The following is a 15,388-nucleotide window of genomic DNA, read 5'->3' as shown; positions in this document are numbered from 1 at the left end:
AATTAGGGTTCTGAAACATGCTGATACAATCGTGAATACAGAAGGCTCCTTGGCCAGTTGCCCCCCATGAAGTATAGGATGGTGAGAACGTTGACTTTGGGAGCAGAACTTGCCTCCCACCATGTATTTCATTAACACAGAGCTTTCCAAACTGTGTGTTGTGAAACGTTAGTGTGTCGGCTGCAGTGTGTCAGTGTGTCGTGCGAACGCTCCTCAAGTGACTGGAAAGGGCTTCGTTTAACCTCTGGTTTGCTAGAAAAACTGAATTATTGTGCTGCGAAATGATTCATGTCTAAAAAGTGTGTTCACCAGCATGAAAAGTTCAGAAAGCTCTGCTATTAACCCCAAGGGGGCTTGCTTCTTCCAGCTGGTGCAGTACCTTTCTCCTCTGGCAGGTATCTGAAGTCCATGGGGTCGCTGACCTCTTGATCCGAAGGCCTGCGCAACTGCATCTTCACAGTCACGGGCTCACCGATGTCTTTGTAAAAGGGAGGCGTCCTAAAGACAATGGCGACTTGCCGATGCACGTCGGCTTGTGAGAAAATCCCCTTGGCTTCCCATTCGTTCATGACGAATCTGACCTCGATGTCATCTGGTTGCCAGAAAAACAACAAAGCGTTGGAGTTAGTGCAACGATTTAAAGAAGAAGAAGAGAGCCAAGCACTTCTTAGCAGCGCCACCCAAGTTCTGCTTTCTGCTCTTGCCGTTTATCTTATGGCAACCCTATGAGGTTAACTTAGGTCACGTGAAATTGGCTTTGCTTGAGGCTGTCCAGAGAGCTCTGTGATGGAGCAGGGACCCCCCATGCCTAAACCCAAACTCAATTCGTGGCATCACACTATTATCAGTTTTGAATGATTAGGTAAGCAAAGGAGAGGAGCCTTTTGCAGGCTCAGGTCAAAAGGTCCACTAAGCTCAGCATCCTTCTTCACACAGTGGCCAACCAGATGCCTCTAGGATGCCAACCGTAAGGAAGGAGTGAAGGCAATGGCCCTTGTATCTGGGGTACTGCCTATCAAGGTTCCACTTAGCCATCATCTTGTGGCCACCAGGCAATGGCTTTTCCCACCTGCCTTGCCCCACCTTCCAGCCCTAGAAGCCTTTCCCAGGCCATGACTCTGAGAAGAGCAGAAGCAGCTGGGAAGAGAGAAGAGGGATATTTTTTAAAAAAAGATTTTATAAGTTGTGTGTCCTTGTTTCTCACTTTGATCCTTTTACATGGTTTTGTTTTCTGGTATTTTACGCATTGTGTTGTGCCATTATTTTTTTATTGATAATAGTTTAGTAATTCTTTATTGTAACTGGTAAGTGTAAGCTGCTTAATTATTATTTACTGATATTTAATTTTACTGATTTACTATTATATTCTAATGGATTGCTGAATATTGCTTTATTTGATATAAGTTGTTTATTTTGAAGTTATTGTGACTTATCTGTACTGAATTGATGCTTTTGAATTATGGTGCTGGAGGAGACTCTTGAGAGTCCCATGGACTGCAAGAAGATCAAACCTATCCATTCTGAAGGAAATCAGCCCTGAGTGCTCACTGGAAGGGCCGATCCTGAAGCTGAGGCTCCAATACTTTGGCCACCTCATGAGAAGAGAAGACTCCCTGGAAAAGACCCTGATGCTGGGAAAGATGGAGGGCACTAGGAGAAGGGGACAACAGAGGACGAGATGGTTGGACAGTGTTCTCGAAGCTACGAACATGAGTGTGACCAAACTCCGGGAGGCAGTGGAAGACAGGAGTGCCTGGCGTGCTATGGTCCAAGGGGTCATGAAGAGTCGGGCACAACTAAACGACTAAACAACAACAGCAATGTGTGTGGTCTTTGTTGTCTATTTTGTTGTTTCTTCGGCTTGTCCATCGCCTTCTGTATAGCAACATAGAAAGGCGGTATACTAATTAAAAGTGAAATGAAATGAAATCATGGCCAACAGATGTTGATTAGCCCTCTCCTTCGTGAATTTGTCTATTCCTCTTTGAAAGGCATCTAAGACAGCAGCCAACCATGTGCAGCAGCAAATTTAATAAATTAATGATGCAAGGTGTGGAAAAGACATTCTTTTGCCAGCCCTGAATCACCTGCTGACCCTGTACGCCGAACCCTAAAACTGTTATTGCTGATCTGTAAAGGGAAGCTGTCATGTTGGAAGCTGCCCTGAAGATCAGGTGATTCCAAGCAAGAAAATAACTTCAGCTCTTGCCACATTTCTTCTTCCTCTGAGCCTCCGAAAGAAGATCTCAGGTCAGATGCTGATCAGGAGAACACACTGAGGCTGTCCAACAACCTTTTCCAGCAGTTTGCCTGTTGTTTCATGCCTGACTCTGGATCCTAGCCTGCCTGGCTCCAGAATACCCAATTTACGGACTGTAAGAATGCACATTCCCCTTTCTCTGCAGACACAGGAGGAAGTCTGGAGGAAACCAGTTACCTTTCTGAACTTTGTCACACAGTAGGAAGATTTCGTCTCCTCCTTTCACACTTCCGCAATTTTTGTTCACACGACAGATTCTCAGTTCTGCTGAATTGGGAGCCCCTGAGCAGAAAAAAAGGAAACAATGATTAGAGGAGAGAAGGAGAGCCGGTGAGGATGTTTACGGTAACTCATGCTTAAAAATAGAGGGGTGGGAAAGGAAGTTCTGCAGGCAAGTGTGTTGTTCGGTGAGCAACTATCTGTCACAAGACTCTGCCATGGTACTGTGCTGAAATACAATTGGGAGGGAAAACGTAACACTTCTGTGGAGCAACAGAGTCAGGGCTGTTTGCAAACAGGCCAAATGCATATTCACCAAATGTCCCTGTTAGCAAGCCATGTAGTCACAGGTCACTTCCAGATCACCTGTTTATTGAGCATCCAACACAATTTGCTTGAATAACATTTGTGCAGAGGTTATACAACATTTGCTATTTATAGAGCACTCTTTCTGATTGATGTGTGGGGAAGTTAGATGATGTTATGTGAAGCAATCGTCATCCCATACTTTTCAGTGTGTTTTCCCATTATCTTCCTTGCTGCAAAAAAGTTTATCATAATTATAATTATTACTAGTTTGTTGCACAAAAGTGCCCAATTCACTTTAATTGCACAACATGACTCCCAGTTTGGAACTGAATCCCACCCTCAAAATCAAAGACATCTTTGCAGCAAATTCCAAGGAAATATGTATGGAAACCAACTGCTTCAATAAGGCTTGCACTTTTTGTGTTAATCCTATGGATGGCAACCATGACACCTACCTTGTGGGTTGACTCTGGGTCCACCTGCTGTGAACTGCTCAGTCATCTGCCCCACCCATTCTGCTGGACAGCTGCCATCACTGACTAAACCACCACTCAGCTTAACAGCCTGCAGTTCCTAATCCTACATATTTGTAATCAGGAAGAAGCCCCAGTGATCTAACATGGCCCTGCAGATGTTTCCTCAGAAGTATCTTAAAGGTCAAGTGACACATGCATGGACATCTAAAGGGTGGAGATTTCAGACCTAAATTAGATATTCTAAAGAAGACAAAATAAGGATGAAAAACAATGACAAATCCTGCTCCAGACTCACTGGAATATCTAATTTTCTATTACTAGACAACTGCCACTCAAATAATGCTGATGAATGTACTTAATAAATACTGTATTATGTTCTCTTTATAGGTTTCATCTCATGCAATCTCTCTTTGCTTTCTTCTTTTGTTGTCCTTTTGTCAACACCTGATTCTTAATAGTTAAAATATTATGATGTCTCAGTTAGAAATGTTTATTACTGGTTCTTGTATTCCATAAATTGAGAGTGTACAGTCATACCTTGGTTGACGGACGCCTTGCCAGTTGAACGTTTTGGCTCCCGAACGCTGCAAACCCGGAAGTGAGTGTTCCGGTTTGCAAATGTTCTTTGGAACCTGAACATCCGTCGCAGCTTCCGCAGCTTCCAATGGGCTGCAGGAGCTTCCTGCAGCCGATCAGAAGCCACACCCTGGTTTCCTAACTTTTTGGAAGCTGAATGGACTTCCGGGACAGATTCCGTTCGACTTCCAACGTACAACTGTATAAATGTTAAAACTGAATAAAAGTTATAGTATACAGTATTTATATATTTTAAAAATGATAGATGATCTCCAATCCAGTCGTAGCAGAAAGAAGTATTGCCAAAAGTTGTGATTTCATCCACAGATACTGAGGGAGAAGAGGGAATCTTCACACACTTTCAGTCTATCCAAACGGCACTGACCATTAAACCACAATGTGCATCAGAACTGGTTATATCAACCTACTCATCTGAAATTTACCTAGTACAGCTTGACACTAGTCTATTGTTTGAAGATGTCTTGGTCATGTATAAGCCTATTCCATTTTAAACCAATATCTGCAACTATTGATTTCCGTCCGGTACATGGCAAATTAAACAAATTGAGCATGCATGCTAACAATCGGTGGCATCCCTGAACTGGCTGAAAGAAAAAAGGCAGACAAGTGGACACTGGCCAAAGACATGCTGAGGTTGGTGAGAGGGGGCCTCATTCACCCTAATGCACCAGCCCCCTCCCGGTTGTGTTTCTTCATTTTCAACCTCCCTCTCCACTGGGGCTGTGCTGGATAATTACAGGATATTGTGGTAAGTGGGCTTCTGGAGGAGATGGGGAGTGAGGAAATGGTTGAGTGTTTGACCCAATGATGAGAAATACTGAGCAATGTATGTGTGGATCAGCCCTAACCCAGAGAGAATGGCTTGGGCCAAGGGGTCATCAGGCAGGGAGCCCAGCAGCAAAAAGAGAGACAGAGAGGATGAATCGCAATCTGATTCTCAGGCACTTACGGTTGTCATAAATCGGGTTGGAGATGACTGGGGCAAGGGGTAGTGTGCAGTTGCCGTGTTCGTCAGGGAGGAAAGCTTGGAAGCAGAGCCTCACCACATTGAGGTTGTACTCTTCGATGGCCATCAGCTCCTCTTCAGATACTGTGGAAACAACGACAGTCCAGAAGTGAGGACAGGGCTGTAGGACAATTGCATCACAGTGGCATCTGCTGAGGTCCAGGGGACTAGGTGAGCTGCCTCGTCCTGTTTCACATCGCAGTCCATACATTCTAGCCTATCATCCGCAGATCTTAATTCTAATAAGTTCACATCACCTATTTTCACGTCAATTTTACAGTCCTCTGTGCAAGGCTGTAATTTTCCCCCCACTGGAAAAAAGAAGAGTTTTGTTCATTTCAGAAATAAACTTTTAAAATGCATTTTTTTGCAGCATATTAATCTTGGTGAAAGGACCATAGTTCAGTGGTATGGAATATAGGAGGTGCTTTGAATGCATCTTCAAGTAGGGCTGGAAATACTTCTTGTCTGAAACCCTGGAGAACTGCTGCCATTCAGCGTTGACAGAAAAAGCATGTAAACGGAAACACAGCAATTACTTGAAATATGGGCTTCACAAATTTTGCAATGCAGTTCTCCAACCAAGGAAACGTGTACAACAATGTATATGCCCTATAGGGGAAAGAGTGCATTAAAATAACTATATTAGTGAAAATAACATACCAAAAATGCATTATACCCAGATAGACTGATTTGCAAAATTGCACCATTGTGTAGGAAAACAGATAGATTGGGAGAAATTTGCACTAGAACGCTGATGAACTTTCACAGCTACTTTTTGACAAATAAAAAAATTGCAAAATGATGTGGAAATGTGGAGCACTAAACTTAAAGCTTGGAGAAATGGAGAGAAGCCAAAACCAGCAGATTCACCCATTCCTGGCTCTGAGCTGGACATGCAAGTCCATTCCGGCTGCCTCTTGCAGCTGTACCTGCTACAAGGAAACTTGCGCAGCTTCCTCCTGCCTTGAGGTTTCGCTCATTCACCACAATGCATCATCCATGCAAGGTGACACGCTTGCAGAACTATCTTCCTCCACTGGAGTAAACGGAGAGGTGTTCACATGTGGGAGCTCCCTGCCACCACATTACAAAGGCAAGCAGGCAGCTTTGAAGCAAGCTACAAATCCATGATTGCTACTCATCACATCCTTACGATTATTACTCTTTGCCTTTCTCTAATCTGCAGCTGAGAAAAAGAGGAAGAAGGTTTCTCTTGGGCTATTTTTAAATTACACTTCCTACTGCAAGAACAAAAGAAAGCATGGTAAACACTCCTGTGTCCCCCCTCCTTTATAGGCATTATGATAACAATACCTAGTGTTCATGCTGAACTTTTGCTGAAGAACTATATGTGCCTGATCCCAGTAATCCATACAAGAGCCAGTAACGTAGGCCAGTCTTATGACGGCCATGGTGCAAACAGGGATATCTGTGTGCGTGGACAAGGCATGTGGCTGGATTAAGGCCCCTCCCCCCAGTGAGCTGTGAAGTAAAAAGGAACGGAAGCCTGCCCCAAACCGCCCCGTGTGTTTCCACACAATGTCTTCCTCAGGGGTGATAGTTGCATTTTCACCTGCCTTTAAAAGGTGCTTCCTCCAAAGGTGAGACTTGAAGCAGGTGTTTCCGGAGCCTCAGCTCACACTTCTTAACCACTAAACTGCAACATCATCTTTTTCAACACTACAGCAGTTCCTGTACTGCCACATCCACCAGAAAATTCTACCCTGGAACAAGAAGAGCCAGCCCAACCTATGGGCAAGTGGAGCAGTTGCCCTGAGCACAGAAACTAGCAGAGGACCAGATTCTGAGCATGTGGGCACTGCAAGGAATCGCCATGGATGTGCAGGCAAAGCATGCTCTCAAAGAACGACTAATGACCTTCACAAACCAGTCTTACTGTTATGAATTAACCTTAGACAACAACCACCTCTCCATTTCCAGCAACTACCACTCAGTGAATATTTTGTGGATTTGCTGGCTGGAGGGCTGGCCATAGGGAGGTGACATTTGAACAGCGAATTGTCTGGCTCAGAGTCACAGTCACCATGCTACACTGGGTTTTCAGGAGGGACAGGGCTCATCTCATCTTTCTAGAGATACTCTTCAGGAGAGAAGTATTTACATCGCCTACTGCAGTGTTTTTCAACCACTGTTCCGTAGCACACTAGTGTGCCGCGAGATGTTGCCTGGTGTGCCGTGGGAAAAATTGAAAAATTCGAAAGATTTAAAAAATATGCTATAAAAACTAAATACAGAGAGAGACTGAGAGCTGTTGACGAAGAGCTACGTGTGTGTCTTTCTTCGATTCCAGCCAGAATATCAGCTTTGTGTTCAACCAAACAGGCCCAGGTTGCACACTGAATAAAGTATTTTTCATATTTCTGTTTACTTACTATTTCATAATAAAGTAATTATAAAATACTTTCTTTGTGTTTATTTGATTCCTATTCAAGAGAATTACTTTATATATAGTCAATATAGGCACAGAGTTAATTTTTTTAACATTTTCTAATGGTGGTGTGCCTCGTGGTTTTTTTCATGAAACAAGTGTGCCTTTGCCCAAAAAGGTTGAAAAACACTGGCCTACTGCTCACAGAAGAGGGAAATCTTCTGTTTCTTGGCTGTACATACTCTGTGTTTGTCAATGGCTCAACTACTCCAGCGTCTAAGGAGGTCAACTGCGAGCAAGCAAGATGCAACACAAGGTCATTCTCATTACTGTACTCTAGTAAAAACTTCTGTCTGCTGTGGCCAAGGAGCTCTCTCTCTCTCTCTCTCTCTCTCTCTCTCTCTCTCTCTCACACACACACACACACACACACACACACACCATTAGTTTTCTTCTGCAAACATCCTGGCAGCAGGTAGAAGGAAAAATGGTAAAATTCATGCATACAAGAGATCTGAGAGAATGTTTTATTATTTGTTACGTCGTTTCCCCCCTTTAAAAATTACATTTTGGCCCTGGGGCTGCTAATATTTTCCCTAGCTCCTGTGTGCTTTTCAAAGCAGCCTTGAGAGGACAAAACCTGTAGCTGCTGGTGGTGCTCAGCACTACCAACACTTCTTCCCTTGCTGATTTCATCAGATTATATAGCTGTTAAAGGTACAGGAGCGAGCAGACCAGGTTACATAATGCAGCAAGGCATAGAGGCAAACAACTGTGAACTTCTTTTTTTACTTTTTGATGCATTGAGATCATCTGCTTTGACAGAGAAGGACTCTGGGGCTTGAGGACAAACACACACCTATTTGAAAATGCAACAGGCATTTAGAACTTCATGGTGAGTTTTGTGATTTTTTTTCGGAAAAAAGGGAGCTGACAAAAACAAACTGGCACTGAAAATAAAATGCCAGAGAGGCTGAAAACAAAGTAAACGAGAAGCTAAACATGAAATAACAAAGATGTGGCAAGGACCATTGGCATCCGTGGCAGGGGTCAGAAAATGACTAGGCGCTGAGTCCCATGACAGCTGGCAGATGGAGATCCTACTCATAGCTAAATCTCATGACCCTGTGAACACTCACGCCCCTCCCCATGCACACATAGCCCTAGGCGCTAGCCCCAAACCATTCAATGCACACATTTTCAGCACCACCTACACCCACTCAGGCCCCCTCCCCAAACACCAGACACTTTCACCTATGAGTACATCATGTTCACAACCTATCAGCTTTCACCCACTCACCCCACAAGCCCACGACTCACCCACCCGCCCACGGGCGTGTTGGGGCCCAGACTGCCACACCTCCCCACCACCAGCCCACCCACATTTATTTGTGGGCATTGCAGACAATGATAGCTGCCAGGCAGCGTAAAGAGTTCTAAGAAACACACTCCTTATTAACTGTCCTATATTAAGTATGCCCTCTCTGGCTTGCCGCTTCCTCTAATGCAGAGGTTCCCTAACTTATTTGGCCTACCGATCCCTTTTCAGAAAAGAATAGATAAATCACCCAGCACCTCCCCCTGGAAATCTGCCTTCTTTAAGCAGACGAACAGAAGGATACAGCGACTAATTTGCGTTCTTTTATGTATCTGTATTCCCAATTACGTCCTGCAGCATAGTAAAGAAAGATGCTGTTGTAAATCAAACACACAGGAGGTGCAGCAGCCTGCCTGCCGTTGACCAAATAGGCAGGCACACTGCGATCTGCCTCTCTCTCGGATCTGGGGGAAGTCAAATAGGGTTCACCCAAGCCCAGGGAAAGCCCTCGCCTCCAGCATGGCTGCCAGATCAAGGGGGGGCATTGTTACTGTCCCACAATGGCGCCTGACCTGGCCATAAGCGTCATTACAAAACAGACGAAACACGTACCAATGGTTTTTCATATTTCTCTTCTCTTCTTTATGCTTCCACTGCCCCCCTATTTTTATTCAACAACCTCCAATTGCACCCAAGGCTACTACCACCCCCAAGATTGTTCCAGTGCCCCCCAGGGGGCAATATCACCCACTTTGGGAAACACTGTTCTAATGAAATTATGTCACTCCCCATATATGTACGCACTGCATTGGAAGCACATTTCCCCGCATCCCACCAGGACCCTAGGAACTGTGATTTATCCAACACAGAGCTACAATTCCCAGCACCCTTAATGAACTACAGTTCCCAGGATTCCTGTGGGGGGGAGCTATAATAATAATAATAATAATAATAATAATAATAATAATAATAATTTATTATTTATACCCCGCCCATCTGGCTGGGTTTCCCCAGCCACTCTGGGCGGCTTCCAGAAGGATATTAAAATACAATAATCTATTAAACATTAAAAGCTTCCCTAAACAGGGCTGCCTTCAGATGTCTTCTAAAAGTCTCGTAGTTGTTGTTCTCTTTGACATCTGGTGAGAGGGCGTTCCGCAGGGCGGGTGCCACTACCGAGAAGGCCCTCTGCCTGGTTCCCTGTAACTTGGCTTCTCGCAGCGAGGGAACCGCCAGAAGACCCTTGGCGCTGGACCTCAGTGTCTGGGCAGAACGATGGGGGTGGAGACACTCCTTCAGGTATACTGGACCGAGGCCGTTTAGGGCTTTAAAGGTCAGCACTAACACTTTGAATTGTGCCCGGAAACTTACTGGGAGCCAATGAAGATCTTTCAGGACTGGAGTTATGTGGTCTCGGCGGCCGCTCCCAGTCACCAGTCTAGCTGCCGCATTCTGGATTAGTTGTAGTTTCAAAGGTAGCCCCACATAGAGCGCATTGCAGCAGCTTTAAATGTATAGTGTGTATACAGGGAGGGTGATTGCTTTTCTGTCTTCCTGCGAAATGTTTCCAGCCCACAACCAAAACATGAAAGCAGGTAGCCCTAATCTGTTATTCAATTTCCACCCTCAGCCACAAGTGGCATTCAAAGTCTGGGTGCAATCAGACTGGGAGGCTTCTTCCAACTCTCTCTGCTGACAGCTGTCCTCCTACACCGACCGGCTTAATCTCTGTTTCTACCGGCATCCCATTGAAAGCTTGTGCTTCGCTAGCGAGGTCATTAACCACGGCCAATCCCACAGAGGAGAGAGCTGCTTCCTCATGATCACAGCCTCCCCGTGACGTGTCAGTTTCGGTGGAACGATTGCACTCAACTGTAGGAGGGCTGCAGAGTGTGACGCCCTGATGTGAGTTGCAAAAAGCAAAGCGAAACCCACAACTCTTCCCTTCTCCGCCGACCTTCAAGCAATCCCACCTGTTCGGCAAACGCTTTGCTCAGGCCGTGTCGCGTTTTCAAAGCTGCAACTCTGTATGTAGTTTACAAAAACTGTATGCAGTTTGCAATGTACAGTCAAACCTAGCTCGTCGAACGTAATCCGTTCTGGAAGGCCGTTCGTCTTCCAAAACATTCGACAACTAAAAACTGAAAGCAGAAGCCTCAATACAATAGGGAAACTCAAAAGGGAAGCCGCGTAGCACGTTCGGTTTCCAGAAATCGTCCAAAAACCGGATCAGTTAATTCCGTGTTTTCGTCGTTTGGGAGCCGAAACATTCCAAAACGGAGGGGTTCGGGAACCGAGGTTTGAGTGTACAGCATTTCAACCATTTCTAATACATGAAACATCAAATAATATATACACTGCCAAAAAATAATAATGACATGTGCAACTCAGAGCCAAGCGATCCACATATTCATTCCTTAAATACGTCCATGAGAGCAACTCTCTATATTGTGTACTTGTTCTGGTGCGATCCCAACGAACTCCGACAACAGCACTGAATATATTAATTAGGATTCCGTATACTGGAAGTTGTTGAAATGCCGTACATTATTGTTAATGAATTTTTGTAAACTACATACAGAGTTGCTAAGTTGTGATTTATCTCTCTCTATTCCTTAGGCTTGGTAGCGAGCATTTCAAAGTTGTGCAGGATCAGATATTTGCCCAGCATCTAATACGCCACAGTTGGAGCGGGGGACTTTTCAGTCTCTTCTGGGCTACCTTCCAAGGGTCACAGTCCCCAGGGAGGGCAAGGGAAACCCCTGCCTGGAAGCCTGGACAGCTGCTGCCAATCAGTGTGGGCTATATTGAGCTAGATGTACCAATGGTCTGCAACAATGTACGCCTGCTTTCTATGTCCCTATATCACAGCTGCTCAACCGTAGGAAAAGAAAAATCTGAAATGTAACAAAAATTGAGACAGAAACTCCTTAAAATCCCAGTGTGTTCTGACTGAGTTACCTTTATTAATAGGCGGGTTATGTCACATTTAAGGGAAACTATGGACTTCTTTCAGCGTTCGAAAGAAAGAAAGAGCATTTACTCATCTTGTTCATAGAATCATAAGAGTTATTGCAACTAACTAACCAGATTTTGGTTTTGGTTTTTTAAAAAACAAAAACAAAACAAAAACAGAGATTGCTAAATGACCTATAACGTTTCATTGATTTATAAGATTTCATAAATTTTAAAATGCAAAGGGAGTCAGCGACGTGTACAAGATAATGAAATACACACACTTTTGTATCCCCACAGCAAATGGATGGAATCAGCGGCTCAACTGAGGCAGCAGGCTAAACCATTGTTGTTGTTGTTTAGTCATTTAGTCGTGTCCGACTCTTCATGACCCCATGGACCACAGCACGCCCTTCATGGATCAATGCCTTGTCATGGCGAAGGGGCTTGAATAACTCAGAGAAGCTATGAGCTATGCCATGCAGGGCCACCCAAGATGGACTGGTCATAGTGGAGAGTTTTGACTAAACATGATCCACCTGGAGAAGGAACTGGCAAGCCACTCCAGTATCCCTGCCAATAAAATCCAATGGACAAAGACAACAGGCTAAACCATGGATTGCCCCAAACACAAGTTTGATCCAAACCATGGCTTGGTTCAGTCATAAGGTAAGAAAAAGGAGGGCTGCATCGCCAATCAGGAAAAACAAAAGAATGTGGAAAACCACACATGTGGAGAAATAATATTTTAATGATCTCTGGCATAGAAGGTGCAAGAAAATTGCAGAACAATATGTAATCATCCCAATGTCAAGCGTTAGGCCAGGCTTCCTCAACCTCGGCCCTCCAGATGTTTTTGGCCTACAACTCCCATCATCCCTAGCTAGCAGGACCAGTGGCCAGGGATGATGGGAATTGTAGTCTCAAAACATCTGGAGGGCCGAGGTTGAGGAAGCCTGCGTTAGGCACTTAAACAACCAGGCAGACAAACAGCTAGCCTTGAACTACCTTGCTGAAAAATAAGTAAGTTATGCTGAAAAATACATAAGTCTCCCACAATAGTATATTTTGCTCCCTCCTCCTCAGCGCCCTCCAATATTCTCCTCCTCCACTCACACACTGTTCACGGGACATTGATGGTCCTGCAAAGTGCAGGATGTAGGGGAACGGGAACTGGTGAGGCAGAAGTAAAGGAATGGAGTGCTTTTGAAGGGGGTGTGGCTGGCTGGCAGCCTGGAGCCTCGAACTGAAGCTCTCATCCTTACTGCAATATTAATAAGACTGGCCTATCTAAAGTGACCAGTAGTGATGTATGGAAGTGAGAGCTGGACCATAAAGAAGGCTGATCGCCAAAGAATTGATGCTTTTGAATTATGGTGCTGGAGGAGACTCTTGAGAGTCCCATGGACTGCAAGAAGATCAAACCTATCCATTCTGAAGGAAATCAGCCCTGAGTGCTCACTGGAAGGACAGATCCTGAAGCTGAGGCTCCAATACTTTGGCCACCTCATGAGAAGAGAAGACTCCCTGGAAAAGACCCTGATGCTGGGAAAGATTGAGGGCACAAGGAGAAGGAGACGACAGAGGATGAGATGGTTGGACAGTGTTCTCGAAGCTACCAACATGGGTTTGACCAAACTGCAAGAGGCAGTGGAAGACAGGAGTGCCTGGCGTGCTCTGGTCCATGGGGTCACTAAGAGTCGGACATTACTAAACGACTAAACAACAACAATCTAAAGTGAATACTAGAAGGCACAGCTAGGGAACTTTTTCAGCCAAGTGGACTAGATCTTTAACCTCCAAGACCCCAGCAGGTGAACTTAGACAGGTGGGCAGCCCAACAAGCAGCTGGTTGTCAATCACTTGGAAAGTGCCGAGGAAGGTGCTTTGAAGGCACTGGTGATTGGCGGTGCCTTCAAAGCCCCTTTTAGCCAAGCCTCACCTTTCCCCGGCCTGCGCTGGATGTTAGGAACATAACAAGACAAAGCATGGAAAGCACTTGAAGGCTTAAAAGCACCAGCCAAATCCAAAGGAATAACAACACATTGGGAATAAAGGACAATTTGCACAGCCCAGTTTACAGAGCCTCTGGTTTTCCTTTTCTACCTCTTTCCTTTTTCCTTCCCCACCCACACCAGATAAGAGACTGGACATTGCCAAAAGGAAACATATCGCTGCAAGTATGAGTCAATGGCAGAGGACTAGTGGCATGACTAAAGCCTTGCCAACTCAAGACCCGGCAAGTGGGTGGGAAGTTGTCCCACCATGCTCTCTGCCCTGTGGGTGGCAAAGTGGCTGTCGTATGATGAGTTCAACCTTTTGGTTCAGCATCATGTGGTACGGGAAGCAATTCTGTGGTGTACTTCATGATCCCCTTTAGGTAACAACTGTGTCTGACGACCTACTTGGTGCGCAGAAGGTCCTAGGCTCAATTGCCGACATCTCCCGCTAAAAAGGCTCAGGGAGCAGGTGATGATACAGGTCTCTGTCTGAGAGCCACTGCTAGTCAGAGTAAGGTAAAAAAAAGGTAAAGGACCCCTGGATGGTTAAGTCCAGTCAAAGGCAACTATGGGGTTGCGGAGCTCATCTCGCTTTCAGGCTGAGGGAGCCAGCGTTTGTCCACAGACAGCATTCTGGGTCATGTAGCCAGCATGACTAAACCGCTAGTGGAGTTTGGAGGAGGAGTTTAGATTTGATATCCCGCTTTATCACTACCCTAAGGAGTCTTAAAGCGGCTAACGTTCTCCTTTCCCTTCCTCCCCCACAACAAACACTCTGTGAGGCGAGTGAGGCTGAGAGACTTCAGAGAAGTGTGACTAACCCAAGGTCACCCAGCAGCTGCATGTGGAGGAGCAAGGAAGCGAACCCGGTTCACCAGATTACAAGTCTACCACTCTTAACCACTACACCACGCTGGTGCACAGAGGACCATGACAAGTGCCAAAGCACATGGAAACACTGTTTACCTTTCTGCTGCAGCGGTACCTACTTATCTACTTTCACTGGCATGCTTTCGAACTGCTAGGTTGACAGGAGCTGGGACAGAGCAACGGGAGCTCACCCCGTTGCGGGGATTCGAACCGCCGACCTTCTGATTGGCAAGCCCAAGAGGCTCAGTGGTTTAGACCACAGCGCCACCCGCATCCCTTCAGAGTAAGAAAATACTGAACTAGATGGACAAATAGTCTGACCTGGTACAAGGCAACTTCCTATGCTCCACTGTGACTCGCAGCAACCATCCATTTTCTTCAACGGCATGTTGTACAATTCACAATTAGGCAATAGTGAGTCACGTAAGCAAGACAGAACCCTGTCACTCCAAGTTCTTTGGCTTCAGTTTGCCTGTTCAGAGCTCTCTCTCTCTTTCTGATTGTGCTTGTGTAACCCAGGGGTCCCCAATCTTTCTCAGCCCAGGGACACTTTTAGAAAACAGAGAGGGTGTTGTGGCTGTGGAGGGGTGGTGCCAAACAGGCCTGATATTCCCTAGCCCTGCCATACTATTTGTTGCATTATTTCAAGCAACATCTTCAGCAGCAAATCCAAGAATGACTTGAGCTAAGCATCTAATGGGATGGGAGTTCCACAGACACGTAGCTGCTCTAGCCTGCCCACATGGCTTGGCACATTCCAAGAAAATGAGCATCCCTGAAATGAATCCAATGAATAAAATGTTGGACAAGTTACTTACCACTGAAGGGGTTGATTTGCTTTGCGATCCGGGAGATGATAGATTCCTTGAGCTCTCTCTTCTTCACGCACTGTATGCCCAAATTCTGAAAACTGGAACACGCACAGTCAACCATTAGCAGATTTAAAAAATGAAGAAGAAGAAGAAGAAGAAGAAGAAGAAGAAGAA

The 15,388-nt window shown here is 45.3% G+C and overlaps 1 protein-coding gene across 2 annotated transcripts in view; it reads right to left on the bottom strand.

Moving 5' to 3' along the window:
• The window catches only part of REL (REL proto-oncogene, NF-kB subunit), a 54,145-nt gene that overhangs the window by 11,142 nt on the left and 27,615 nt on the right, over nucleotides 1-15,388 (bottom strand). For both annotated transcript variants that reach the window (XM_035110913.2, XM_035110914.2), the window contains exons 4-7: nucleotides 15,221-15,312; nucleotides 4,811-4,951; nucleotides 2,438-2,542; nucleotides 380-592 (exon numbers count right to left, since the gene is read on the bottom strand). In XM_035110913.2, coding sequence (XP_034966804.2) covers nucleotides 380-592; nucleotides 2,438-2,542; nucleotides 4,811-4,951; nucleotides 15,221-15,312 — 551 coding nt within the window. The remainder of the gene's footprint in view (nucleotides 1-379; nucleotides 593-2,437; nucleotides 2,543-4,810; nucleotides 4,952-15,220; nucleotides 15,313-15,388) is intronic.

Source organism: Zootoca vivipara, chromosome 3, assembly GCF_963506605.1.
Source record: "Zootoca vivipara chromosome 3, rZooViv1.1, whole genome shotgun sequence".
Classification (NCBI taxonomy): Eukaryota; Metazoa; Chordata; class Lepidosauria; order Squamata; family Lacertidae; genus Zootoca; species Zootoca vivipara.
This window is presented reverse-complemented; position numbering and strand designations above follow the sequence as displayed.